Source organism: Terrapene carolina, unplaced genomic scaffold (genome assembly GCF_002925995.2).
Source record: "Terrapene carolina triunguis isolate 2854851 unplaced genomic scaffold, T_m_triunguis-2.0 Scaffold68, whole genome shotgun sequence".
NCBI lineage: Eukaryota > Metazoa > Chordata > Testudines > Emydidae > Terrapene > Terrapene triunguis.
In genome coordinates, this window is record NW_020664419.1 from 40,464,413 (window position 1) to 40,491,350 (window position 26,938).

Below are 26,938 nucleotides of genomic sequence, written 5' to 3' on the forward strand. Positions count from 1 at the left end.
ACACGGCAGCCCGATCAATTGCCACATCCGTCATCATGAAGAAAGCTTCCTAACTCCACCTCTCTGGCTTTCCCAGGGCAGTTCAGGCTACCGTAGAGGACTTACCTTTTGAAGGCCACAAATTGTTCACAGAGAGCATGGATGTATCCTTACATACCTTGAAGGACTCCCGTGCGACATTAAAGACACTGGGAATATATGTCCCTGCGAACAAAAAGAAACAGGGCAGATTCTGTAACCAATGATTCCGGTCTGCCCCATACACCTCGCCTCAAAGACATTATGACCAATGCCGCAAGCAGCGCCAGAAGAGATGCCGACAAACAAGAGCAGTCATCTACATCTCAACCATCCACTTCCAGGCAAACATTTTGAAGTGTTGGTTGAGGACACGAGAGCCTCACATTCTCCAATTCCAGAGTCACTTTTAATTTCCAGCCCATTTGGGGACCGCCTTACACCTTTCTACCCACTCTGGAGATCCATCACCTCAGACAGATGGGTTCTGGAAATTATACATAAGGGCTATTCCATCCACTTTGTTTCTGTTCCACCTACCCACCCCTCTTCCCCATCCCTCTTCAGGGACCCATCTCACGAGCATCTGTTACAGCAGGAAATAAACCATCTCCTGCAATTAGGAGCGGTATAACCCGTACCAACTCAGCACAGAGGCCTGGGGTTTTATTCACATTATATCCTCACTCAGAAGAAAACAGGCAGATGGAGGCCAATTCTGGACTTGCGCAAACTAAACAAGTTTGTGAGAACACAGCGCTTCAAGATGGTAATCCTAGCAACCATAATTCCGGCATTGGAGAAAGGAGATTGGCTCTCGGCCCTCGACCTACAGGATGCTTACTTTCACGTCACCATCCACCCGGCGCACAGGAGGTTCCTCCGATTCACTCTTGGGAATCTGCATTACCACTACAGGGTGCTCCCCTTTGACCTATCCATGGCCCCAAGAGTATTTTCCAAAGTTCTTGCTGTTGCAGCAGCACATCTTCGCTGGCAGGGTGTGATAATCTTTCCCTACCTAGACGACTGCCTGTTAAAAGCACCAGCATACCAGGAGGCAGTCGACGCCACTCACACCCCTATAACCTTGCAGGTTTGACCTGTAAATGCAGACATGGTTTGACACAAATTATGTGGCAACTCTCTTAAAACACATTAGTTTCAAAGCTCTAAAAACCCTTAATCGTAAAAATATTTACTAATAGAGTAGATGTGAAGTAATTTTAGATGTATAAACTTGAATGTTGTTATTATGGTGCTGTGTAATAAGGCTTCAAATCACATAGGGTCAAATTGTGACACCTTCCTCCCTCCACTGTTGCCATACACACACACACTGGTAAGCAGTTACTCACTTGAGTGGTCTCATTGATAACAGCTCACAAAAAGCACCAGCCTGCAAGAAGCTCAGCACTGACTCTCAGTGAAGTCAGTGGGACTGCTCACATGGTAAGATTTCAGCACATGCTTTAGTGCTTTGCTGGACAGGATCAAGGCTAAAGTGCTTGGCTCCTTGCAGGATTGATCACCAGTTACATACTTCAGTTTATACCTCATTTAATAGAAGCAGATAAGATCTGTTCCTTTGTGGGAGCAGCCTTACCTCTCTTCTGGAAGTCATGATAGTCCACACGATTAATCCCTCTGGAGCATGTTTTTGAACATCTATTAAATATTTTAAAAGTAGTAGGTTAAGCAAAACATTTATTACACACAGTGCCTTATGTGCTAAGTGCTACATATATGAAGAAACAGTCCCTGCCCTGAAGCACTTACAATCTAAAAAGACAGTATGATGACAGGTGATGTAGTGCGAAATTAGTCAGGGTGATGAATGGCACTTGCCTGTCAGTTACCACATTTTGTTGCTAATCTTATACTTGTCACTCAATATTTTAAAATATTTAACCATATTTGGTGTCTTAACCCTTGTCTTCTCTTTATTTTTTTTGTTTAATTCTTACTTAGTTTTAAAGTTATATTTGTTTACTTTTCAATACTGCTGTAAGTAACTGTAGCCCTTTTTATTTGCTTTAAATCCAACATAGATTTAATAGTTTGATAAAGACACTTAGTGACTAGCCCATTTCTGACAGTACCAGTTACCGTTGTTGTTCCAACTTTATTTCTAAGTAAATATTAGAGGGTAAAAGATTACACTGCCTTGCAATATCTGATGGAGTTGGAAAATTACTGTGGTACAGATTAATATATATATAATTTGGTCTCTAATTGGTATAAAAATGTTGTCTTGTGAGGCTTAATGGTAAATGGTGAGGCTTAACATTTCATAGGTTGTGTGAATTAAATGAGATGAAGTCCTATCCCTACTCCCAACGGACAGTGATGACCTCAGGGTCAACCTGAGACTGTTATAGTGTGATTGAAGTTTGGTCTTGGATTTTATTTTTTTTAAACATACAGCAAGAATCTCAACAGCTACAGCAGAGGCAAGAGGGAGAGCAAGTGAATAGATCCCTTTCTGCCAGAGGATAGCAGATGGGTCTGAAGCAGTGCCGGCTACAATGAAAAAAGCTGCCTGCTGTTTCGGGGTGAGGGATAGCTCAGTGGTTTGAGCATTGGCCTGCTAAACTCAGGGTTGTGAGTTCAATCCTTGAGGGGGCCATTTAGGGATCTGGGACAAAAATCTGTCTGGGGATTGGTCTTGCTTTGAGCAGGGGGTTGGACTTAGATGACCTCCTGAGGTCCCTTCTAACCCTGATATTCTATGATTTATTTCAGATGTGTCTTTAGGTAACTGCAGACTCTTATATTTACTATATGTTCCCTGAAATTTAAAATTATTGGAACTGGTGTGCTGAAACAGAACTTGTGGTTCCAGTTCTACCAGATCTCTTGTCCCAAGATTGGAGTGAGATTCTTAACCCAGAACCAATCCCAGGCTGTCAGCTTGGCTTCTGGGACACTGGGTACACTAGTGTTCTGTGAGGTCCAAAAAAAGCCTGTTGGAAAAGCTGGGAGACTTTGACTAGACAAAACTTTTTAGTGAATTAGAAGAGATTCTGCAGCAGAACAGTTGCAAAGGTTGAAGACCAGAACCTGTATAGAATGTCACTTTTATTTTGGGCTGTCCTACTACACTTGTAGCTGTCAACTGTGTAATCATGTTCAAGTATGAGGTTCCCCTTAACTGTCATTCTAGCTTTCTATACTCCACTGCACAGATTGGCAGTCTTTGCTCACTGTACCAGCTTTCTGAAAGGCATATTTGTCTCAAGATCCATAGACAATGGTCCTTAAGAAGCATATTTACTATAGTAAGAAACAACTTTTATAGTTCTAAAGACTTAATCAACCCATGCATTATTTTCATTTTACATTTAAATTACCTCATCTTCTAGTTTAAACTTCCTCCTACAGTTCCAGTAGGTTTTTTTTTTTGAAGTTACAGCATTTTAATTTAACCCTTTTATATTTCTTCCAGTTTCAGTTTTAAATAACTCTCTTAAAATATATGTAAGGGATTTAGAATTATAACTTGAATAAGCTTTGAACATAAAACCATTCTTAATAGTTCTCTGACATCTCTCTAAATAGTGTCTACCCTTTAACCTCTGTGGTTTATCTTAGTAAACATCACTATTTAGCCAGGAAACAAATATTTTGCTATAATAACAAAATATTTTTGAGACAAGATTAAACTCACTAACATCTGTATTACAAATAGAGTTCATATCAGTAAATTCAGGTACCTAATGTCTCAGTGCTATAGAAATTTATAGTAATATTACTATGATGGACCTAAGCCCCCAAGGGCAAATCAGATGCTACTTATTCATGCACAATAGAAAATCATATTATAAAGATGTATTTCATCAGCAGTCATCGCCACTTAAGTCTTTAGTTATAACTTTACCACCTTGTATATACCAAGCTAATGCATCAGCATCTCCATTATTATATTTTGAAAATGTCCCCCTACATCTGTATTTAAAACCAAATAGAAACCTATTTAGGACACAGACATTCCACCCAATGGAGTTTCTTTCAAATGTGGTCGTTTCATAGTGTTTGTATTCTCATTCATGTGCTCTTTACTCAGGCAAAACTTCCATTGACAATTGTGAGTTTTGCCTGAATAAAAACTTCAGGTTGGTACTTGGTGTGTGGTGTTGCATCTCTTTTTATCTTTTATCTAGCAATTATCTTGATGATACTTTTTTACCAGGTAGTGTTTAGAAATTTGAGAATACGAAATATTTCTAATTTATTTTAAAACATATTTTTATACATATTTTTATATATATTTGTATGGCTAATATTGCTCATTAATACAAATGAGTGACTTTCATTTTTTAGCTCTCTAAAAGAGAGTCATTTTTAAAAGAAAAAAATAAACAAAGGGAAGGCAACTTCAATTAACAGACAGTATGACTTTAGTTAGTAAATTGACAAAGATGCTTAATGTAATTTACAAGTTCTAATGTAATGTCTAACAGAATGACTGACCTTGAACAAATCAGATGATTAATCATAGTAAAAAGTTCATTTTTGCTTGAGGACCCAGGTGTAAGTAACTCTACAGTTACTGCATTTACTCTTAATATGTGTGCACTAGTGTCTCTTTAGATTGGATTAATAGCACCTGCAAATGTTTGAAATGCTTTTACAGTATTACATAGAATGAGGACTGCAAACATATTTTTCTTCCCACCATCCCCATACTCCCTTTTAAAACTTTGCTGTGTGCTGGTTTTGTTTATAGTTAAGGCTACGTTTTAGTCACGGGTATTTTTAGTAAAAGTCACGGACAGTAAACAAAAATTCATGGCCCATGACCTGTCCATGACTTTTACTATATACTCCTGACTAAAACCTGTGGGGGGGAGCCCGGGACCCCTGCTGCTGATGGAGGGGGCATGGGCGGCAGCACGTGGCCCGGAACCCCTGCTGGTGTTGTGGGGGGGTGCGGGTGGCGACGTGCGGCCCGGGACCCCCACTGGTGCTGGGAGAGGAGGGGGTTGGTGAGGCTGGCAGGCTCCCTACCTGGCTCCGTGTCTCTCCCCTCCCCACCAGCAGCAGAGTTTGGGTGTGGGAGGGGGTACAGGGTTGGGGCACGGGACAAGGTGAGGTGGGCTCTCGGCGGCACTTACCTAGGGGGCTCCCCAGAAGCGGCGACATCCCCCTTGTTCAGCTCCTAGGTAGGGGCATGGCCAGGCAACTCTGCGTGCTGCCTCCGCCCAGAGCGCTGGCTTTGCAGCTCCCATTGGCTGGGAACCACGGCCAATGGGAGCTGCAGGGGCGGTGCCTGCAGGCGGAGGCAGCGCGCAGAGCTGCCTGGCCCCCCTGCCTAGGAACTGAGCGGGGGGGATGTCGCCGCTTCCGGGGAGCCCCCCATTTAAGCGCTGCCGAGAGCCCGCCGAGAGTCCCGTGCCCCAATCCTCTGCTGCTTCCCACCCAAACTCTGCTGCTGCTGGGGGGGGGGGGGTGCAGTGGCCAGAGATTGCCCCAGCAGTGGCCGGTGTGACTGGCACAAGGGCTGCCTGAGCAGAAGTCACGGAAAGTCACGCAATCCGTGACCTCCGTGACAAACTGGCAGCCTTATTTATAGTTTAGATCTTGTTTACTGTCAGTAACATGTAGATAGTAGACTTTTACTATTTCCTCTCCCACCTGCTCTATTAGAGTTCTTTGAAGGGGTCAACAAACATGTGGACAAGGGGGATCCAGTGGACATAGTATACTTAGATTTCCAGAAAGCCTTTGACAAGGTCCCTCACCAAAGGCTGTTATGTAAATTAAGTTGTCATGGGATAAGAGGGAAGATCCTTTCATGGATTGAGAACTGGTTAAAAGACAGGAAACAAAGGGTAGGAATAAATGGTAAATTTTCAGAATGGAGAGGGGTAACTAGTTGTTTTCCCAATGGTCAGTCCTAGGCCCAATCCTATTCAACTTAGTCATAAATGATCTGGAGAAAGGGATAAACAGTGAGGTGGCAAAGTTTGCAGATGATACTAAACTGCTAAAGATAGTTAAGATCAAAGCAGACTGTGAAGAACTTCAAAAAGATCTCACAAAACTAAGTGGGCAACAAAATGGCAAATGAAATTTAATGTGGATAAATGTAAAGTAATGCACATTGGGAAAAAATAACCCCAACTATACATACAATATGATGGGGGCTAATTTAGCTACAACTAATCAGGAAAGAGATCTTGGAGTCATCGTAAATACTTCTCTGAAGACGTCCACGCAGTGTGCAGCAGCAGTCGAAAAAACAAACAGGATGTTAGGAATCATTAAAAAACGGATAGAGAATAAGACAGAGAATATCTTATTGCCCTTATATAAATCCATGGTACGCCCACATCTTGAATACTGTGTACAGATGTGGTCTCCTCATCTCAACAAAGATATACTGGCATTAGAAAAGGTTCAGAGAAGGGCAACTAAAATGATTAGGGGTTTGGAACGGGTCCCATATGAGGAGAGATTAAAGAGGCTAGGACTTTTCAGCTTGGAAAAGAGGAGACTAAGGGGGGATATGATAGAGGTATATAAAATCATGAGTTGTGTGGAGAAAGTGAATAATGAAAAGTTATTTACTTGTTACCATAATATAAGAACTAGGTGCCACCAAATGAAATTAATGGGCAGCAGGTTTAAAACAAATAAAAGGAAGTTCTTCACACAGCGAACAGTCAACTTGTGGAAGTCCTTGCCTGAGGAGGTTGTGAAGGCTAGAAGTATAACGGGGTTTAAAAGAGAACTGGATAAATTCATGGAGGTTAAGTCCATTAATGGCTATTAGCCAGGATGGGAAAGGAATGGTATCCTTAGCCTCTGTTTGTCAGAGGGTGGAGATGGATGGCAGGAGAGAGATCACTTGATCATTACCTGTTAGGTTCACTCCCTCTGGGACACCTGGCATTGGTTACTGTCGGTAGACAGGATACTGGGCTGGATGGACTTTTGGTCTGACCGAGTCTGGCCACTCCTTATGTTCTTGTTCTTATGCACCCCCGACCTCCCTGTGACGTTGTGCAGTCTATCTGGTTTTATAAAAACTTGATAATAAGTCAATATAATGTAACTGGGATAGTTTTAGAGAAAATATGGTAATAAGTGAATATAACGTAACTGGGATATGCTTCATGCAAAAGGTCTCTTGTAAGGTATCATTACAAAGCTTATAATCTACTGAGTATGATCATCTGATTTGTATAAATGTACCACTCTTGTATCTAAAACTAGAAATATAAAATGTAACTCTGAGGGCCTATTGTAATTATGTAAAGTGTGGGCCATTAATGATGGTTTGGAATCTTGATGACTCCCATTAACTAGGACCATTGTCTGCAGATGGTTGTGTTTACCTGTTAGTCTTCCTGTATATGTGTGTGCTGGCAAGTGGGCAATGAAGTCTTGCAGTGACATGTGATCATGTCACCTGAACTGGAATCCATCTTTAACCTGGTGCTTTTCCAGTGAGGGGGAGTGGAAACCCAGAGGGACAAAGGGTTCCCGCCTTATGCAAAAGATATATAAAGGGGTGGAACAGAACAAAGAGGGAAGAGGAGCCATCATGAAGAATCCCCTAGCTATCGCCTGAGCTGCAACAAGAGCTGTACCAGGGGAAGGAATTGTGTCCAGGCCTGGAAGGTGTCCAGTCTGAGAAAAAACTTACTGAAGCATCTCTGAGAGTGAGATTATCTGTATTCAGTTTGATTAGACATAGATTTGTGCATTTTATTTTATTTTGCTTGGTGACTTACTTTGTTCTGTCTGTTACTACTTGGAACCACTTAAATCCTACTGTCTGTATTTAATAAAATCACTTTTTATTTAGTAATTTACTCAGAGTATGTATTAATACCTGGGGGAGCAAACAACTGTGCATATCTCTCTATCAGTGTTATAGAGGGCGAACAATTTATGAGTTTGCCCTGCATAAGCTTTATGCAGGGTAAAACGGATTTATTTGGGTTTAGACCCCATTGGGAGTTGGGCATCTGAGTGCTAAAGACAAGCACACTCCTGGGAGCTGTTTTCAGGTAAACTTGCAGCTTTGGGACCAGTGATTCAGACCCTGGGTCTGTGTTGGAGCCAGACGGGAGTGTCTGGCTCAGCAAGACAGGGTGCTGGAGTCCTGAGCTGGCAGGGAAAACAGAAGCAGGGGTAGTCTTTGTACATCAGGTGGCAGCTCCCAAGGGGGTTTCTGTGATCCAACCCGTCACACTCCCATTGTGTGGTTAAAAGCTTTTTGGAACCACTCCACAATACAAGTCAGTGAAGGTCTGTTGAAACAGCCTTAGTACAGGTTATTATTTGGAAAAGGAAATTTAATTAGAGGAACAAACTCTGAGAAGGAAGGAAATTTTGTTAAGGGTGCTATAGCAGCCTTAATTCAGTTCCATTGTTCTGTAACAATGCTGTTATGTATAGTCGTGTATTTGATGTTTATCATCAGATGCAGCATGGAAGACTTGGAATTTCTGAACTTCAAACTTGGCAGGTAAATGAAGGAGAAACTCAAATATTTTTTGTTTAAAATAAAATAAAATTAAAAAAATAAAATGCACTTTTAATCTTAGTCCTATAGATTGTATATTCTGTTACTGATTAGGTGTATTTGTTCAAGATTGTCCTATCTCCATAACTAATTTCACCTGGGATTATTAACTGAAAGACTGTTAAACATATTTACTTTTTTGTATTTTAGTTAGTTTGGAGCATTTAAAATTCTATTTTGTCATAGCAAACATCTGTTCAGATTCACTGTCTGTTTCTTGTGTACCATCACATGGTTGGTTTTAGTTCTCAGCAAAGCAGTGTAATGTTTAAATTGCCCAAAACTTACTTATTTAATTTAAAAAAAAACATGAAACATTGCTGTTCTTATTAGGTTATAAAACCCTATTTACATATTTTTAAAATCTGTATTTTGTAATCTAAATAGATGACAGTGTCACTGCTGTGAACAATTGGGGGTCGGGGGAGGGGAGTCTGTGCGGTTCCCCTCTAAAACTTGTAGTAGCTTGTACATTTTGTATCCTTCAAGAAGTAAATATTATTCTCTTGATACAGAAGTATTACAGACTAGCAAATATAGCTCAATTCTGCAATGAGTTTTTTGCAGGTGCAAGCTAAATATGTATATTTTTTCAACAATTTTTTGTAACCGTGTCTGTCCTCTTAACTACTAGGCAGATTGCTGAAGTAAGGAATAAAAATGTATGCAAGGAATAAAATATTAACACCATATTAGAAGAAAGTACTAGTGAATATTTAATTGCTTCAAACAAATTTCTGAGGCACAAACTTGAACAAAATGGTAATGTAAAATGTGCTTAATTTTTCCTATCACCTTCTGTAATCCCTTTATTTTTGAAAATGTTCTTTTGAATAGACGCTTTCTCCCTTCAACCCAGATTCTGCCTAATCCTTCAGTGAAGTCATAATTGTATGTTTGTGGCATTAGTCTGTTGCCATGGAAATGAGTGTGATATAACAAATTCAGTGCTACAGCTTCACTGTAGCATCAAATAGGGAAAAGAGAGTTTAAACACTAGTCTTTGATCATTTTTTCCCCCCCTGACACTTTTGGTAATTCTGGAAAATATTTTTATTTCATTTTAATTTATTCATGTTCTAGGTTCCTTTCCAAATGTTAAAAGTAAAACAACAAGCGAATGTCCTTAGTATAAAAAGACTTTTCCATTCTGTGTTGGGTTTGGCTGCCCTGCTATGCATCCAAAGCCTATATGCAACATATCAAGATCACAAATTGCCCAGTGAACAACAAAGAAACTTTTCATCCCTTCTGGCCTTAAAATCTATGAATCTTTTCATAGACGATAATGCTCCATAATCCGCTAACCAAAGTTCTGTAATTTAACCCTTAAAAAGATGGAGAAAATAAATGAGCCATGCACCATTCCCTGAAGATCAGCCAATCTGTGTTTTGTTGGACCATGGATAGGAAGCAAGTTCCATAAGCGCTAGGATTTGGATCCAGGGGGTAATTATCTGTCCAATATTTGCTTGTGCATGGTAAATTACTTTTTCCATTTGATTGTCAGGTAAATTTATTGCATAATTACCAAGTCTATTTGTGGATTTATTTATTTTCTTTTTACAGTATCTCATTCTTCAATTCTGTAAATATAGATTGTAACACTATGACAAAGCTGTGGCAATGTCCTTAATGCTGTAAACAAATGGAAAGTATTTACCCTAATTGTTTTGCACAGGAATAATGTATTTTGTTTAAAAGTTAAACTATTTATGAGAATTAAAAAATTACAATCCGTGAATTGTCTTCCTGTCTCAGAATCAACTTCTTGCAGTATCTTTGGGAGACTATATTATATTAAGTGTATGAATGGTTTATGTGTCATTGTGGGCCAGGGATTGTATGTGTAACCCAGGGGCAACTTATGGCACGCGTGCCAAAGGCGGCACGCAAGCTGATTTTCAGTGGCACTCACACTGCCCGGGTCGTGACCAGCAGTCCGGGGGGCTCTGCATTTTAATTAAATTTTAAATGAAACTTCTTAAACATTTTAAAAACCTTATTTTCTTTACATACAACAATAGTTTGTTTATATATTATAGACTTATAGAAAGAGATCTTCTAAAAACGTTAAAATGAATTGCTTGCACGCGAAACCTTAAATTAGAGTGAATAAATGAAGACTCGGCACACCACTTCTGAAAGGTTGCCAACCCCTGGTGCAACCTTTTGGTTAAAGAGATATCTCCCTATTAAGCATGTGGGTTACATATGCACTCCATGGGGGAAGAGGGTTACCACAGCTCCTCCAGGAAGTGAAAACAGTAGGGGATGATTAAGACCAATTACTCAGGTTATAACACCTCTAGAGAGGTATCACTTCCTGGGGAGGCTTGCATATTCTTGGTCAAACTGCATTCTCCAGAGATCAAGAGACAAAGAAAGGACTTTTGGATAAATAGCCTGAGTTTAAATTGACTTGGAAGATTTGGTCAGTTTCCTGATACAAAGGCTGATGTGGACTTATAACCACCAGGAAAACCCAGTTGTGGGGTTGGAAGGACTGACCTGTATCAGAGCCCTATGTAGGAGTTGGGGGTGAACTCTGGTAATCTTTTTAGAGAAGCTGGTAGGCCTACCAGAGTCTGTTGGCCTCAAAGATTACTGTACTCTGGCTTGCCTCCAGCGTACCCTAACAGGCCCTCCAGGTGCATGACCCTTCTTCTGGGAACATACAAATTACTGTATCAAATTAGACCAGTGATCCATCCTTGTCCTAATAGACAATTGTGGAACAAGTAGCCCATAAAGAAAGTTTCCTCCTCGTCCCATCAATTGGTGGCTGGTGTATATATTTGAAGTATAAGTGTTTATAATCTAATTTATTATTTTAAGTCCTATAAAATATAACTGGTTATTCTATTTACATAAATGTGTAATCCTGTTTTAAAGCCAACTAAGCTCTTGCTCTTAATGGTATCTTATGGCAGTGTATTCCATGGGTTAGTACATCGTATGTTTTAAAAAAATTTAAAAAAAAGGTTTTCTTTTATCGGTTTTAAATTTGTTTCCCTTTCAATTTCATTGGCTATCCCCTTGTTCATGTTTTTTGAAGGAGGGTAAATAAGAGCATTTGATTTAACTTCTGTAGACCATTCATCATTTTGTATACCTATATGATATCCCTTCTTATTCTTTTTCTCTCTCAACTAAATAGCATCAAACTTTTCTATACCTCTTCCTATGGAAATCTTTTCACGTTTCTAACTACTTGCTTTGTTAATCTCTTGTCTCCTTCTCCTTCAATCTCTGTGTCTAGGTGTGAAAAGCTAGTGTGTGCGCAAAAGTACAGTTTACTGTTTTTATATGTTCCCATCTCATCCTTAAATATGGCAGTGTTATAGCAAGGGCCCTCAGAAAACCATGTTTTCATAGAATGTGTGGAAAATGTGACATTAGCCCAACCCTCTGATCTTCCCAACAGAAGGGAGGAGGAAGCTGATATCTGCACGTGGAAGTCTCATGCTCGGTATGGCTCATAGCACGTGGTAGCGTCATGTCAGAGTAGCAGTTCTAAGCAGCAGCGGCACTGCCTCACATAAAACTGGCTACGAAGTCCCGTCCCCCCGCTTCCTCTCTCCAAATGCTTGTTTTGCTCTGGTGACTGCAGACTTTTCCCTCCATTTCTTCCTTTCTCCCACTCAGTGCCCACCAAGCTGGCTCATATACTGCAGACTCGGGAGCCCTTTTTGTACAAGGCAGTGCTGCCACCACTTGGAACATGAGGAGCTGTGGCCTCAGCAGGGAGGTGGAAGTATTTGCTGGCTGCCGAGCCCTCAGCCAGAATGCTGATGATTTTTCCACTGAGCATTATACTGGTGCACACGGATGCCTGCTTTCGCCTACCTGCTGTTGGGAAAATCGCAGCAGTTTGGGGGCGATTTGGTGGCCAATGTGCAATTCAACCCGCCCACTGAAGCAGTTGCTGCTCATGTTCCAAGTGCCTCACCTAAAACTGACCACCAAGTCCACAGCAGGTGAGCCAGCATAGCAGGTGGGCAGGCACGGAGTGGGAGAAACGGAGTGACGGAGGAAAAAGTAGGAAGCCACCATATTAAATTGCAGCAGTTTGGGAGGGAAATGGGGGCAGGAGAGCTTGGCGGCCAGTTTTATGCAAAGGAATGCAGTGGTGACCTTTTGCTGACTGCATTGCATGCATATCCTGTGGAAATTGATATTTTACCCATCACGCTGCTGCACATTTTTAAAACATAATCTGAGATTTTTTTTTTAGGGCCCTAGTCATAACCATATTTCCCATAGTGAAGGATGAGTTTTATAACGTCAGGTTTTAAATTATACAGTGAATTTAACAGTAGCATAATTGTACAACAATAATCACAAATTAAAATTTGATATTTACAAACGTTTTAAATTCATTGTATAAGAAATTGATAATTTTGTACTAGCACAACCATCAAATAATGCACATAATGCTGTAAGGAAGTGAGTATTCAAGTGACGTTAGGACTGTACATTCTGCAAAAGATGAATGGCATAAAAGTCAACCTCTTGACATTGGCAACATTAGATTTTATGATTTAAGGCTCACAGTATGTAGAGAGAGAACTAGAGATAGCAAAGCTTTTATGATTTGTGCTTCCATGGGCATGAGAAGCAGAGCCAATATATAATTCATCTATGGATGCTCTTTGTACTCCTACTCACTAGCTTCTCATACCTTTTTAAAGGTTGTGAACGGAGCAATATTGTAAACACTGAACATATTAGTTTATTCAGGTAGCCCAGAAACTCAGCATTTTGGCTAAATTACTGTTGTAGATCTGAGGAATGTTTTATGCTGATGTTATACTGTCAACTTCTCTTCCATAGTGAGTCTATGTTGACAGTGTAGTTGTTGGAAGCTGATAATCTCAAACAAATACACCATGACTAGTCAGCATTTAGTAAAATTCCATAGTTACCTTCAGTGCAAAACTTCCAACTAGCACTTATTTCTTAGAATTTGGAGCCTTATCTTGAAGGCAGTTTTTGGCAACTCAGGAATTTATTAGATAAATTGTAATACATGGATGTTGGTGCAGTGGAGAAGCTGTGTACAAGTCTGATACTTTCAGTGGGACAAGTATACATTCTATATATGACAGGTCTGTCTGTTTACATGTTATATTTTAACATGAAAATGTTTTATCATACTAGTCAAATGCTAAATGCTTCTTAAACTGCTAAAAATGTCAACTGTGTAAAGCTAAATATAAACATGTAGTTATAAATAGTGACCTTTCAATGTATAGTGGTATTTGTGCTGTCTGTACAGTACATTGTATAGTGTGTAAGAGAGAGCATGCTCCAGAAGTGATTAATGTTTCAGGATTTAGAAACACCAGGTGTCTCTGAGTCACCAAAGCTGGACTTGTTTAGAAGCCAACAAAAGCTATCCTTGTAATGAAAAAGAAAATACTTCTGCAGTAAAAGAGCTAATTAGCCATTTCTGGGGGTAATTGTTAAGGTAAAGTTACTGATTTAAGTCATCTTTCATTTTGATAATAAGAAAAAACGGCAATTACTAGCTTTTAAATATTGGCCTGAAAAATGGAACAGTGGAGTCTCACTCACTACAGTCTATAAAATGACAAATTGTATTTAATGTACTTTCTCCCTAACACACATTTAACTTTTTCTAAATGCAGGGAAATAGATAATTTCTTGTAAATTAATCTGCTTTTTCTACTGAATCTGGCAGATGATCTCTAGAAACATACAAAGTAGTGTGTATTTTTAAAAAAACCCTGAAAAATGCATTTAAAAATATTTCTGTACAAATGCCATCTGTGCAGGCCACTCCTTGGTCTTAGTTTCCTAGCCTGGGAAAGGTGGAACTCCATGCGCTTCAGGATTCCAGTCTCCAGTCCTTTGTTGCATTTGCCTTGGCATTTTGGCACTCTTCCCTCAGTGCTTTGACATTGTTGTATCAGTGTTAGCATTTTACCTTGGAGTTTCATTGTGATTGTTGTTGTCTTCATTTGAAACTTCTTGCTTTGAATTACTTATATATTTCCAGGTCTTTATGGCATACTGGCCAGATTCCAGGAGTAGACCAACAAGCATGGAGCTTCTGGCATAGAGTGCCATCTCACAGATACAGTGGGAGCCTCTGTGTCAAATATTTGCTGAGTGACACACTACATGCTGCTGGCAGAAAGGGCTGCTGGAGACTTTGCATCCAGCTCCAGCCATCTGCTGATGTATCCAAAACTCCTTGCTGGGAGCACCAATGGAGTTCCTGTGTTGAGCTCTGGTTACTGAAATATCCTGGGTATGTGCATAAAGCGCAGATAGGAGACCCTGTATTAAGCTCTGACTGCTCGCAGGTGCATCCTGGTTCAGCCATTGCATCCGGACTGCTAGTGCAGAGCACCAATGGGGAAACTGAGCAGTAGATCAGTTTTGATGTTTTAAGTATTTGGTAATCCTTAGCGATCTCAACACTGACAAAATGCTGTTGCATTTAGGCCATCTCTTGCCTGAAGAGCCATTTGTATTTGTATATGAAGCACTTAACCTTGATGCTGATGTCCTCGGCAGCCTCTGTGACATGATCTTTTTATTGGACCCCAGATACATCAGTGGAACAGTTGAAACTGATGGTTTAATGAGTGAAGCAGCTAGCCTAAGGAGTGATGGCTTCTACTTAGTAACAGCAGATCTGATGCTGAGTATGTCTCTGCAGTGGTCTAAAACCACTCCTTTATGAGGATGAGAGGTATTCTTACTCAGAGGATTTGGTTTTTTTCATACAGGTCCTACATCTCTTCATACTAGAAACCAACAGTACTGAACAACTTACAGACCCTTGGTGTCCTGAAGGGTGATCCTACTTCAAACAAGTAATCAGGCCAACTGCTTCTAGACATTCTTACTTGCTATGTGCCTAAGCAGAGGGAATACATGTTATCATGCAGACCAAAGCTCTGTTTCCAGTCTTCTTCTGGCATCCCGCAGGAGATCATATTTGCAAAGCATAACTTCCCTGTCCTGTGTGAAGAGGCTCAGATATGTCTTTCTACCAGTACTTATGGTAGCAAGGGCAAACCTCAAGAGATTAAAAATACAAGCATTCAAATAGGACCCATATTGTAATGGGATCTTATTAATTGGCCAAGAGTTCTTATTTTTTCATCAGTCTACAAAACTGCTCTTGGATAATCACTGAAAACCGGGGCATCTTTCTCCATTCCAACCAAGGAATCCTCTTCCTGACAAATGTGGCTTCTTAAGAATAGCGCTTTGCAGGCCTGGTGTGTCTGAGCAGATGGTCTGATTTTCCTGAATTATCAGAGGTCTGTACTGGAGGGAACACAGTATCAAACAGAAAAGGTTTGTAATATGGTACAAACTGAGCTCCCTTTGTCCTCACATATGTACTACTTTGTTATCGCTGTCTAACTCAAAGTCTACCCTAACTTCTCCTAGGTCCACTTGACAAATATTTTGCATGTTCAGGGACTATACTCAAGCAGATTAGTATATTTACAACCTTTCTTCAGATACTTAGAAGACTTGATGCTTTTCAATCTCTAGCCATAAATTCCCCCGTGTCTGAGATCTTCTTTGGATCTTGAGTAAAATAGTGACCGCTTTTCCTGAGCCACATTATACAGACAAATATCAGGTTTTCTTTCATTTAAGTTCACATTTCTGCTAGCAGCGAGTGGCTCATAGTGGTATTGTGCTTTTAAACTTAGGCTGTGTCTATACTGCCACTTTCAGTGCTAAAACTTTAGTCGTTCAGGGGTATGAAAAAACACCCCCCGAGCGACAAAAGTTTTAGTGATGAAAAGCGCCAATATAGACAGCGCTTTATCGCTCCCAGCAATAAAGCTACCACCGCTCGTTCGTAGACATACCCTTTGTGCCTATTTCTGTACATACCTGCTTTTTCAGGATAAGGTGGGCTACAAAATCTTTCAACATCTTTTCTCTAGATGGGGATGGGCTCCCACCTTTGCCTGTTATCATGCCATCTTTCACACATCCACATGTCCAATCCTGTGAAACCTCACTTTACAAATTCAATGGGAAAAGTTGCTGATAAAGGTCATTACAGGTGGATATTGGCTTTTAGGCAGTCCACCCAAATTTCTGGTTTTGTTTGAGAGCCATGTGTGAATGGCTGTTGTTATGGCATTGTATTCAAGCCTAGGGTGACCAGATGTCCCGAATTTATAGGGACAGTCCCGATATTTGGGGCTTTTTCTTATATAGGCTCCTATTACCCCACCACCCCCTGTCCCGATTTTTCACAGTTGCTGTCTGGTCATCCTCAGCTATGACTTAGCCCCTCCAATTTCAAGCTAGCTACGTCGGGTCTCATTCAGTCCAAGACAAGGTTGCCACTACAGCTTGCCTCAGGATTATTCACTTGTAGACATAGGCATATCTCAGAGTCTAGACTAAACACTATTGCTTGTGTTCAGTTTCCAGAGAGTTTTCCTGCCTTATCCCTCAATTCTGTGATTATGCTTCCAGGGTATGAGATCAAATTTTACTATCCTATGAAGTTTTTTTCTTTGAGCAGGCTAAATTTTTGAGTGATTTTATGGAGGGTTTTAGAATCTGTCCAACAGGCCATTGAGTGGTTAGACCTAATGTGTGATGGGAGGTATCTTCCCTCTTGTATTTTTTTGAAAACAGAACTTTTACCTTTTGGTGGCCTTTTTCCCATAGTTCTTGCCTCTTTAGACAAGGGATAGTTTCTGACTTTTAATTCTGCTTCTTTAAAAATATCATATTGATGGATTTTCACTTATTCATCTTCTTCCCTCGGAGTTTGGAGGGGGTTCGTTCTTTCTTTCTTTCTTTTCTTTCTTCTAAATTCTAGTTTATTTGTGTTTTAGAGGCATGGTTTTTCAGTCAATGTTTGTGAGTGATTGTATTAGTTTATTTATTTTGCTTTCTGCAAAATCTGAACATGATTGGAATGTCCAAGAGACAGCAGTTGGATGTGTGGGAGGCAGATAACCCCAATTTGGGTAGGTTGATTAACTCCTCTCACCATTACTGCTGCTCCTATTTATAAAAAACTCCAAACAACCAAACAAACAAAACTTCACAACACCATACATGCACATCAAACAACCAACACCACCACTGCTTGTCTCCCACTAGGATTCAAGACTGAGAATTTTGCAGATGGTATTTTCAGAGCAGAGAATTGCAAGTCAGTATTAACTGTGGTCCTATTTGCATAATATATGAATACACTAAAAATACCTCTCCTGATATTGGCCTGAATTGTTGATTTGCATGTTGTGCACTTAACTGCTTGGGCTCATGAGTAAAAAATGACTTTTTGTTCTAACCAGCTTGAGGCAATGGGAGTGTGAATTTTTTTTATATAGCTTTCTGCAATTTTCTGTTCCATCAATAAAATACCCTACTGCATTCTATGAATATGATCACACATTTAAATAATAAAAGTGAGTGATTTTTCTGATCATGTGATACTTGTATGTTATGTCCTAATACCAGATTTTGTGAAGAGTGAGAATTTGAGAAATTTAAATGTTGTGGATGGATACTCTTCAATTTTTCTGATTTTTGGTTTAACTGATTATAGTATATGTCCTCTTAAGTGACAGTCTGTCAAGCACATTGTTTTAAAAACTGAACATTTTGGTGCTAACAGCAGTTACCTGAAACAGCAGTTTTCATGGCTTTTTAGGGTATGTCTACACAGCGAAGAAAAAGCCACGGCTGGCCTGTGCCAGCTGACTCAGGCTTGTGGGGCTCAGGCTGTGGGGCTGTTTCATTGCTGTTAGACTTCTGGGCTGTGGGACCCTCCCAGAACTCTGGGACCCTCCAACCCGAACCCGGAAGTCTACACAGCAGTGAAACAGCCCCGCAGCCTGAGCCCCACAAGCCGGAGTGGACTGGTGTGGGCCAGCTGCAGGTTTTTCTTTGCTATGTAGACATACCCTGAGTGTCATTCTTTTTCGTAAACTGAAATTTAAAAAATCATTCTACAATACCAAAATAAAGGGTTTTTTTTCCTTTTCCCTTCTTTTCTTCTCTGCATATCAGCAACTTTACAGGTTCTTCCTTCTATGGTTTTCCTGAAACCATTCCAGAAAATTTAAATTTCTGTAGTCAAATGGAGAAGAAGACTTTGCTTGCTTATATGTTACACTACTTGGATAAAATAAAAAATAAAATAAAATCTGTGTGTAATATATCTGACTACTTCTATTTAGATATAAATTATGAATAAATGTGCTCATACAGAATATTTTTTACAACTGTAAATATTTATTGTCCTTCTCCTTTAGGTTTACAGCTGTTGTGTGTGTGGATGTACTCTGAAAAATCCATTAATTACTGTTTTTGTTCATCTGTTTATATTTTAGGCACGCCGGAAGGAGGTTTTTATCCAGGAACGGTATGGGAGGTTTAATCTTAGTGACCCATTTCTGGCTCTGCAGAGAGACTATGAAGCAGGTGCTGGTAGTAAAGAAAAGAAGTCCATCTGTACCAACCCCCTCTCCATTTTAGAAGCTGTCATGTCTCACTGCAGAAAAATGCAAGAGAGAATGTCCGCTCAGTTGGCTGCTGCTGAAAACAGACAAAAGAAGGTATCACAGTTACTAACTTTTTAAGATTATTATCCACTTTAATATTGTACAAACACTAAGATGCTAATTGCTAATGGTATTTTATGTGCAGATTGCTGTTCCATGAATTAAGGATTGCCTATGAATGAAATGAGATTTAACTCTTACAAACCCATGAACTATTTATCTCTGCAGTACCAGCTGTGCTGGGTTAAAAGAAAGTACCACATTTGAACAGATCTGGTATTTTTGTATTTTTTTTTAATCCAACCCTGTTTAAGCCTAAAATAGCTGCTTTTACATTATGCTGTTTAGTTAAAGCAGAAATTAAGTACAGATATCATTTATTCATGTATGAGATGAGAACAGAATAACTATAAACCATGCAGCTCTGTTTCTAATACATTAGTAAAGAAATTTCTATTTTAAAAACAAAGTATATTTCTAATCCTTTAAGGAATAAAGAGAGAACTGTTTTGGAACCAACATAACAAAAAAGGATTGCTGTCATACTCAAAAAGAATCCTTTCCCATTTTGAACGTGTGTTGTCGATATGCAACTCTGGGTACGTCTACACTGTCATAAAAGACCCGTGGCACAGCTGTGGCTGGCCCAGGTCAGCTTACTTGGGGTCATGGGGCTCGGGCTGTGGGGCTATAAGACTGCGGTGTAGATGTTTGGGCTCGGGCTGGAACCCATGGTTTGGGACCCTTCTCCAACAGGGCGTTAGAGCCCAGGCTCCAGACCGAATACACTACATGTTTTTAGCCCTATAACCTGAGCCAGCTGACCTGGGCCAGCTGTGGGTCTTTTATTGCAGTGTAGGCATACCCTCTGACAGAATTTTCTGCTGCAGTGGCTCTGCTTTGTATATGAAGAAACATCTGATAAACAATTCTTAATAAATTCTGTTTGCTACCCTAAAAATCAAGGGCATGTCTAAGCTATATCATAGCTTTTAACAGTTTCTTTTTCTGAGGTAACTGATGCATTAGATTCCAAGCTTGTCCACAAAGTTTTCTAGATCATCTTCCATTAATATCACATTTTTTTTTCTTCGAATTCTATTCTCCAGCATAATTTACATTTGGCTCTCCATTAGTTTCTCGTTAGGAAAACGACGGCTAGAAATGAGGAATGTTAGAACCACATTTTAATGAATAATAATTGCATAAGGGACGTTTTTATTTCAAAAAGTTATGTAGCGAAAGGGTCTGGAGCTTCAGTATTCTTCTCTGTGAAATCCTTTGAATAAGTTAGGCCAGCTGTACACTAAAATTTTTTGCTGGTTATAGTAATGTTGGGTAAGGGGTGGAGCGGGTTAGGTTTTTTTTTTTTTTTTTTTTTGGCAACATTTTTATACTGGCAAAAACCCTAGCGTAGACACATTTATACCAGCATAAAGGTACTTTTCCCTATATCACTTATTTTACCTGGGGGACTGGTATAAGCTATATTGGCAAAAGCACTCTTTTTTGATAGAATAAACTGTGTCTGCGTTAGTTAGCTATAACTAAACAAGCAAACCTGTTCTAGTGTATGTAGACTATATGTTCTTCTATAGACTATGCCACTATATAAATCCATGGTACACCTATACCCTGAATAATACATGTAGTTCTTCTTCAAGTAGATGCAGCAATGTATTTCACATAGGTGAGCGTGTGACCAGTGCATCAGAGCCAGAGAACTTTGCCTAGCAGTTCCTGAAGGGGCAGCGCTTGCATCTTGTGGCCACAGCCCCTCCCTGGCTATATGAGGTGGTACTGTCCCCATCCCCCTCTGTTCCTTCTCACTGCCTGAGGCTGGAGTCAGAGCTCTGTGTGGTTTTCACCTCACAATCCCTTCTCACTGGCTGAGAGTCGTATAGTTGTATATAGTTGTATAGCTAATACCCTTCTTAGTGTTAGCTTTAGTTAGGATCAGTCATATACCAGTATGTAGGCAGTCTGGCCTAATAGTCAGAGCAGGAGTCAGGTCTAGTGGGTGAGCAGGCGCCTAGGTTGGGGAGCTAAGCCCAGGGTGAGCACCGAGTCAACTGCCAGTTAGCAGAGCCGGGGTCAAGGAAGAGTCAGAACCAGGAATTAGAGCTGAGGTCAGATGCCAAATGCAAGAGCCAAGAGTCAAGCCGGAGTCAGGGTCAGAAGTCAGAGGCTGGGATCGGAACCAGGACTGGTCACTGAGAATTGACAGCGATGCATAAGGACAGGGGGAGAGGCAAGGATCAAGCACGGAGCAGGAGCACTATGGGAACAGGAATGAAGGCGGGGGTAAGGCAGGAGCCACAAGGAGAGCAGGAACAGGGTTGGGTGCAGGAGGCAGGCACAAGCAGGGCCCAATGCAACCACAACAGGAAACCACCTTGTTGCTCAGACAAACTTCCTTTTCCTCCTCCTAGCTTAAATAGCATAGTTAGACCAATCAGTGGAGCCAGGTGATCTTCCAGTCAGAGTTCCCATGGGTTGTGCCTTGGCTGGGGCTATAGCCCTAGTAGCTTCTTAGCCCACCTGATTTCAGTAGTGTGCCCCCCCCCCAAATTGAGTAATAGGCCTACCCTGTCCTTGGTCTTCCTCTTGCTTCTAATGTATTTGTAGAATGTTTTCTTGTTACACTTTATGTCTCTAGCTCGTTTAATCTCATTTTGTGCCTTGGCCTTTCTACTTTTGTCCCTACATACGTGTGTTATTTGTTTATATTCATCCTTTGTAATTTGACCTAGTTTTCACTTTTTTAGGACTCTTTTGAGTTTCAGATCATTGAACATCTCCTGGTTAAGCCAGGGTGGTCTCTTGCCATACTTCTTATCTTTTCTACACAGTAGGATAGTTTGCTCTTGTGCCCTTAATAATGCCTCTTTGAAAAACTGCCAACTCTCTTGAACTGTTTTTCCCCTTAGACTTGCTTCCCATGGGAGCTTATCTACCAACTCCCCGAGTTTGCAAAAGTCTGCCTTCTTAAAATCCATTATTGTGCTGTTTTCCCTCCTGTCATTCCTTAAAATCATGAACACTACCATTTCATGATCACTTTCACCCAAGTTGCCTTCCTCTTTCAAATTCTCAACCAGTTCCTCCCTTTTTGTCAAAATCAAATCTAGAACAATCATTCCCCTAGTAGTTTTCTCCACCTTCTGAAATAAAAAATGGTCTCCAATACATTCTTGTTGGATAATCTGTGCCATACTGTATTATTTTCCCCAACAGATGTCTGGGTAGTTGAAGTCCCCCATCACCACCAAGTCCTGTACTTTGGATGATTTTGTTAGTTGTTTAAAAAAAAGTGTCATCCACCTCTTCTTCCTGGTTAGATGGTCTATAGTAGACCCCCTACCATGACATCACCCTGGCTTTTTACCCCTTTTATCCTTACCCAGAGACTTTCAACAGGTCTGTCTCTTATTTCCATCTCAACGTCAGTCGAAATGTATACATTTTTAATAAATAAGGCAACACCTCCTGCCTTTTTTCCCTGCCTGTCCTTTCTGAGCAAGCTATAGCCTTCGATATCAATATTCCAGTCATGTGCATTTGTGACGGGTTCGGTCACAGAGTCCCCCTTGGGACTGTCACCTGATGTGCTGAATTTACCTCTGAGCCCGTTTTCCCTGCCTTGTTGAGCCTGACACGCTAGCCTGCTGCAACACAGACCCAGGGTCTGGTCCATGCCCCCAAAACTGCAGACTTTAACCAAAAACTGCTCAGCAGGTCACCTATCTCCAGCACCCAGAAACCCAGTTCCCAGTGGGATCCAAACCCCAAATAAATACGTTTTACTCTGCATAAAGCGTATACAGGGTAAACTCATAAATTGTCCACCCTCTATAACACTGATAGAAAGATGTGCACAACTGTTTGCTCCCCTAGGTATTAATCACTTACTCTGGGTCTAGTAATAAACAAAAGTGATTTTATTAAGTATAAAAAGTATGATTTAAGTGGTTTCAAGTAATAACAGACAGAACAAAGTAAGTCACCAAGCAAAATAAAGCAAAAACACGCAAGTCTAAGCCTAATATAATACATTAAGAAACAGATTACAGGTAAATCTCACCCTCAGAGATGTTCCAAAAAGCTTCTTTCACTTTATATTTATTTTTTATTACAAATATTTGTACTGTAAAACCCCACCAAAAGAAATAGTACTTTTCAGTTCACCTAATACAAGTACTGTAGTGCAATCTCTTTATCATGAAAGTTGAACTTATGAATGTAGAATTATGTACAAAAAAATAACTGCACTCAAAAATAAAAGGAGAAACTTTAGAGCCTACAAGTCCACTCAGTCGTAGTTCTACTTCTTGTTCAGCTAATAGCTCAGACAAACAAGTTTGTTTACATTTATGGGAGATAATGCTGCCTGCTTCGTGTTACAATATCACCTGAAAGTGAAAACAGGCATTCACATGGCACTGTTGTAGCCAGCATCTCTAAATATTTACATGCCAGATGCACTAAAGATTCATCTGTCCCTTCATGATTCGACCACCATTCCAGAGGACATGCTTCCATGCTGGTGACGGGTTCTGCTCAATAATGTTCAAAGCAGTATGGACTGACGTACGTTCATTTTCATCATCTGAGTTGGATGCCACCTACAGAAGGTTGATTTTCTTTTTTTGTGCTTCGGGTTCTGTAGTTTCTGCATCAGACTGTTGCTCTTTTAAGACTTCTGAAAGCATGCTTCACACCTTGTCCCTCTCAGATTTTGGAAGGCACTTCAGTTTCTTAAACCTTGGGTTGAGTGCTGTAGCTGTCTTTAGAAATCTCACATTGGTACCTTCTTTGTGTTTTGTCAGATCTGCAGTGAAAGTGTTCTTAAATCGACCAACGTGTGCTGGGTCGTCATCCAAGACTGCCATAACACGAAATATATGGCAGAATCTGGGTAAAACAGAGCAGGAGACATGCAATTCTCCCCCAAGGAGTTCAGTCACAAATTTAATTAACACATTATTTTTTTAACAAGTGTCATCAGCATGGAAGCATGTCCTCTGGAATGGTGGCCAAAGCATGAAGGGGCATAAGCATGTTTAGCATACTTGACTCGTAAAAACCTTGTAATGCCGGATACAACAGTGACATACGAACACCTGTTTTCACTTTCAGGTGACATTGTAAATAAGAAGTGGGCAGCATTCTTGCCCATAAATGTAAACAAACTTGTTTGTCTTAGCGATTGGCTGAGCAAGAATTAAGACTGAGTGGACTTGTAGGCTCTAAAGTTTTACTTTGTTTTGTTTTTGAGTGCAATTATGTAACAAAAAAAATCTACAATTGTAAGTTGCACTTTCAGGATAAAGATATTGCACTACAGTACTTGTATTAGGTGAATTGAAAAATACTATTTCTTTTATCATTTTCACAGTGCAAATATTTGTAATGAAAAATAATAATATAGAGTGAGCACTATACACCTTGTATTCTGTGTTGTAATTGAAATCAATATATTTGAAAATGTAGAAAAACATCCAAAAACATTTAATAAATTTCAATTGGTATTCTATTAGTGCGCTTAAAACTTTGATTAATTGCAATTAATTTTTAATTTTTTTAGTTAATCACATGAGTTAACTCCAATTAAGTGACTGCCATAGTATAATTCTATACATCAGGTATATATTTGTCTTAAAACTTTATTGTAGGTAGCATGTGTGGCGGTATGTTTAACCCAGGTTACTAATCATATCCACTCTAAAGGATTATGCATTAGTCAAACTGAAATTTTCCATGTGCACTCTAAGCCAGAGAGCAATTTTGTTTTTCAAAAAGCTTTAAGTAACCTTTAAGCACCTTTGAGGACCAAGAAAGTGAGAGAAATACACTTTTGCCATTATAAAAATCTTTTCCTACTTTTTTTGCCAGATTTATTGCCTCATTGGTTTGGGTAGAAACTTGAAATTCCAAATAGCAGATGATCATTTTGAGAGGGATTTCATATTACCATAGATGGAGGGAGGAAGTTCTGCATGATGAGGATAATTGATATTCTCTTATAAAAACCAAAATTATTTCCCTATATCAGTATATGTAGCTGTAGATTTTATTACTTGTTTAGAATACCCATCAAGATGGCACCCCTTTAAGTTTCCTTGAACAAGGATTCCCAGCCTGGAGGTTGCAATCAGGTGTCACAACTAGAGCTAGTCGGAAATTTTCTGACAAAACTTAGTTTAGTCTGAAGATGCTGATTAACTGGAGCAAAATGTTTTGTCGAATCTGTTGTAGATTTGACAAAACTCTAGCTAAAACACAGTGTTCCAGGGTTGACAACCCTGCAGCAGAGAGCCTTTCAGCTCCCGGAGACCCTGGCTCCAGCTGGGTCTCTTGGGGCTAATAGATTTCCCCCTCCACTCCAGGGAGCAGTGCTTCCCTGCCATGTGGATTGCCCAGAGCAGCAGACTCTTGGAGACAGTCCTAAGATTTCTAGGCTCCCAACTCTGCTGCAGGGCCCTGGAAGTCCTGAATGCCCTGGCTCAGGCAGGGAGCCTAGAAGCCCTGAGACCCTCAGCTCTGGTGAGGTGCCCATGTCTGGCAAGATCCCTGTCTTATAGTGGCTGAGTGAAACTGACAAGAAAATCAGTTTAACATATTTTGGTATTTCCAAAATGAAATTTTTGGGATCTCTGGTTTGCTAGGGTTACCATATTGCAGTCCTGGAAAAAGAGGACACTCCAAGGGGCCCCGGCCCTGCCCCAACTCCGCCCCTTCCCCGCCCCGACTCCGCCCCTTCCCCAAAGTCCCCACCCCGACTCCGCCCCTCCCCTGAACACTCCGTCCCCTGCTCCTCCCCCTCCCCTGCTTCCCGCGAATCAAATGTTTGGAGAACGGAGTGGTCTCGAGTAGTCAAAGACCCTTCTTCCCCGTCCCCTCCAGTCTATGTCTATCCTATTGCTGTCTAACCCGCCCCAGCTCCTCATCTGATTTCAACTGCCCCCCACTACCGCTCTGGATTCCTTGTCCCAGTTTCCTGGTCCTGTCTCACTCTCCTCTCTCCCCGCCCCCATCCGTCAGATGGGATGTTCGATCCAGATTGGCAAAATTATAAGGCTTCCCAACATTTCAACACTTCCCATTCTAAATTTTCGGTTGCTTAACTATAGTCTAGTTCTGCCTACAACAAAGCATATTCAGAACTTCTGATTAAAGGGATTATAAGTGTAGTAACCTCCATCATAGCTAGTCACCAAAGATTGAACCTGAACCATCCAGACTTAAAAGCATGAGCTTCTACTACTTGAGTTCAAGATATAACTCCCTTAGCTGGTAGCTATACAGTTATCCTCTAAAAATCCACCAGAGGAGGGCACAAAACACATGTTGGACAGTGAATTACAAAAGTGCCAAATATTATTATTAGACCTGCAATACTTTTCACAAAGAACATCAGCGGGGGATAAACTGGGAGTTTAAGAATATTTGGAAAACAATTTTAGAATAACATTCAGTGCTGTGGTTTAAAAGAAAAAAAACCTGTTAAAACTCATAACTTAGCAGCATTCAGTGTTTGAAAAAAAACAACTTCTAGGAGGGATACAAGTTAAGAATGTTGAAACAGAAAAATGTTATGCTTAGTTACCACTTGGGCAAGGCGGCGTGCTATGTAATACTTGCAAGATTTCACTGTAATGTTTTACAATATATAGCAGCGCAATGCTGATTCCATTGATATTGTTGAGCAATTCATGCTGATTTTATTTCAGCCCACATCTTAATAGTTTTGAATACTATAGATCACAATTTTCAGCTCAGTTGGTCTGAACATGCAGAGCTTTAAAATTGCTATGCTCTAAACTGTATATTAACTACA

General features: G+C 40.3%; 1 protein-coding gene across 1 annotated transcript in view; it reads left to right on the plus strand.

The window, feature by feature from the left end:
• Positions 1 to 26,938, plus strand: part of CTTNBP2 (cortactin binding protein 2) — a 191,928-nt gene that overhangs the window by 45,765 nt on the left and 119,225 nt on the right. The window contains 1 exon segment of the mRNA XM_026648734.2: positions 18,928 to 19,152. Coding sequence (XP_026504519.2) covers positions 18,928 to 19,152 — 225 coding nt within the window.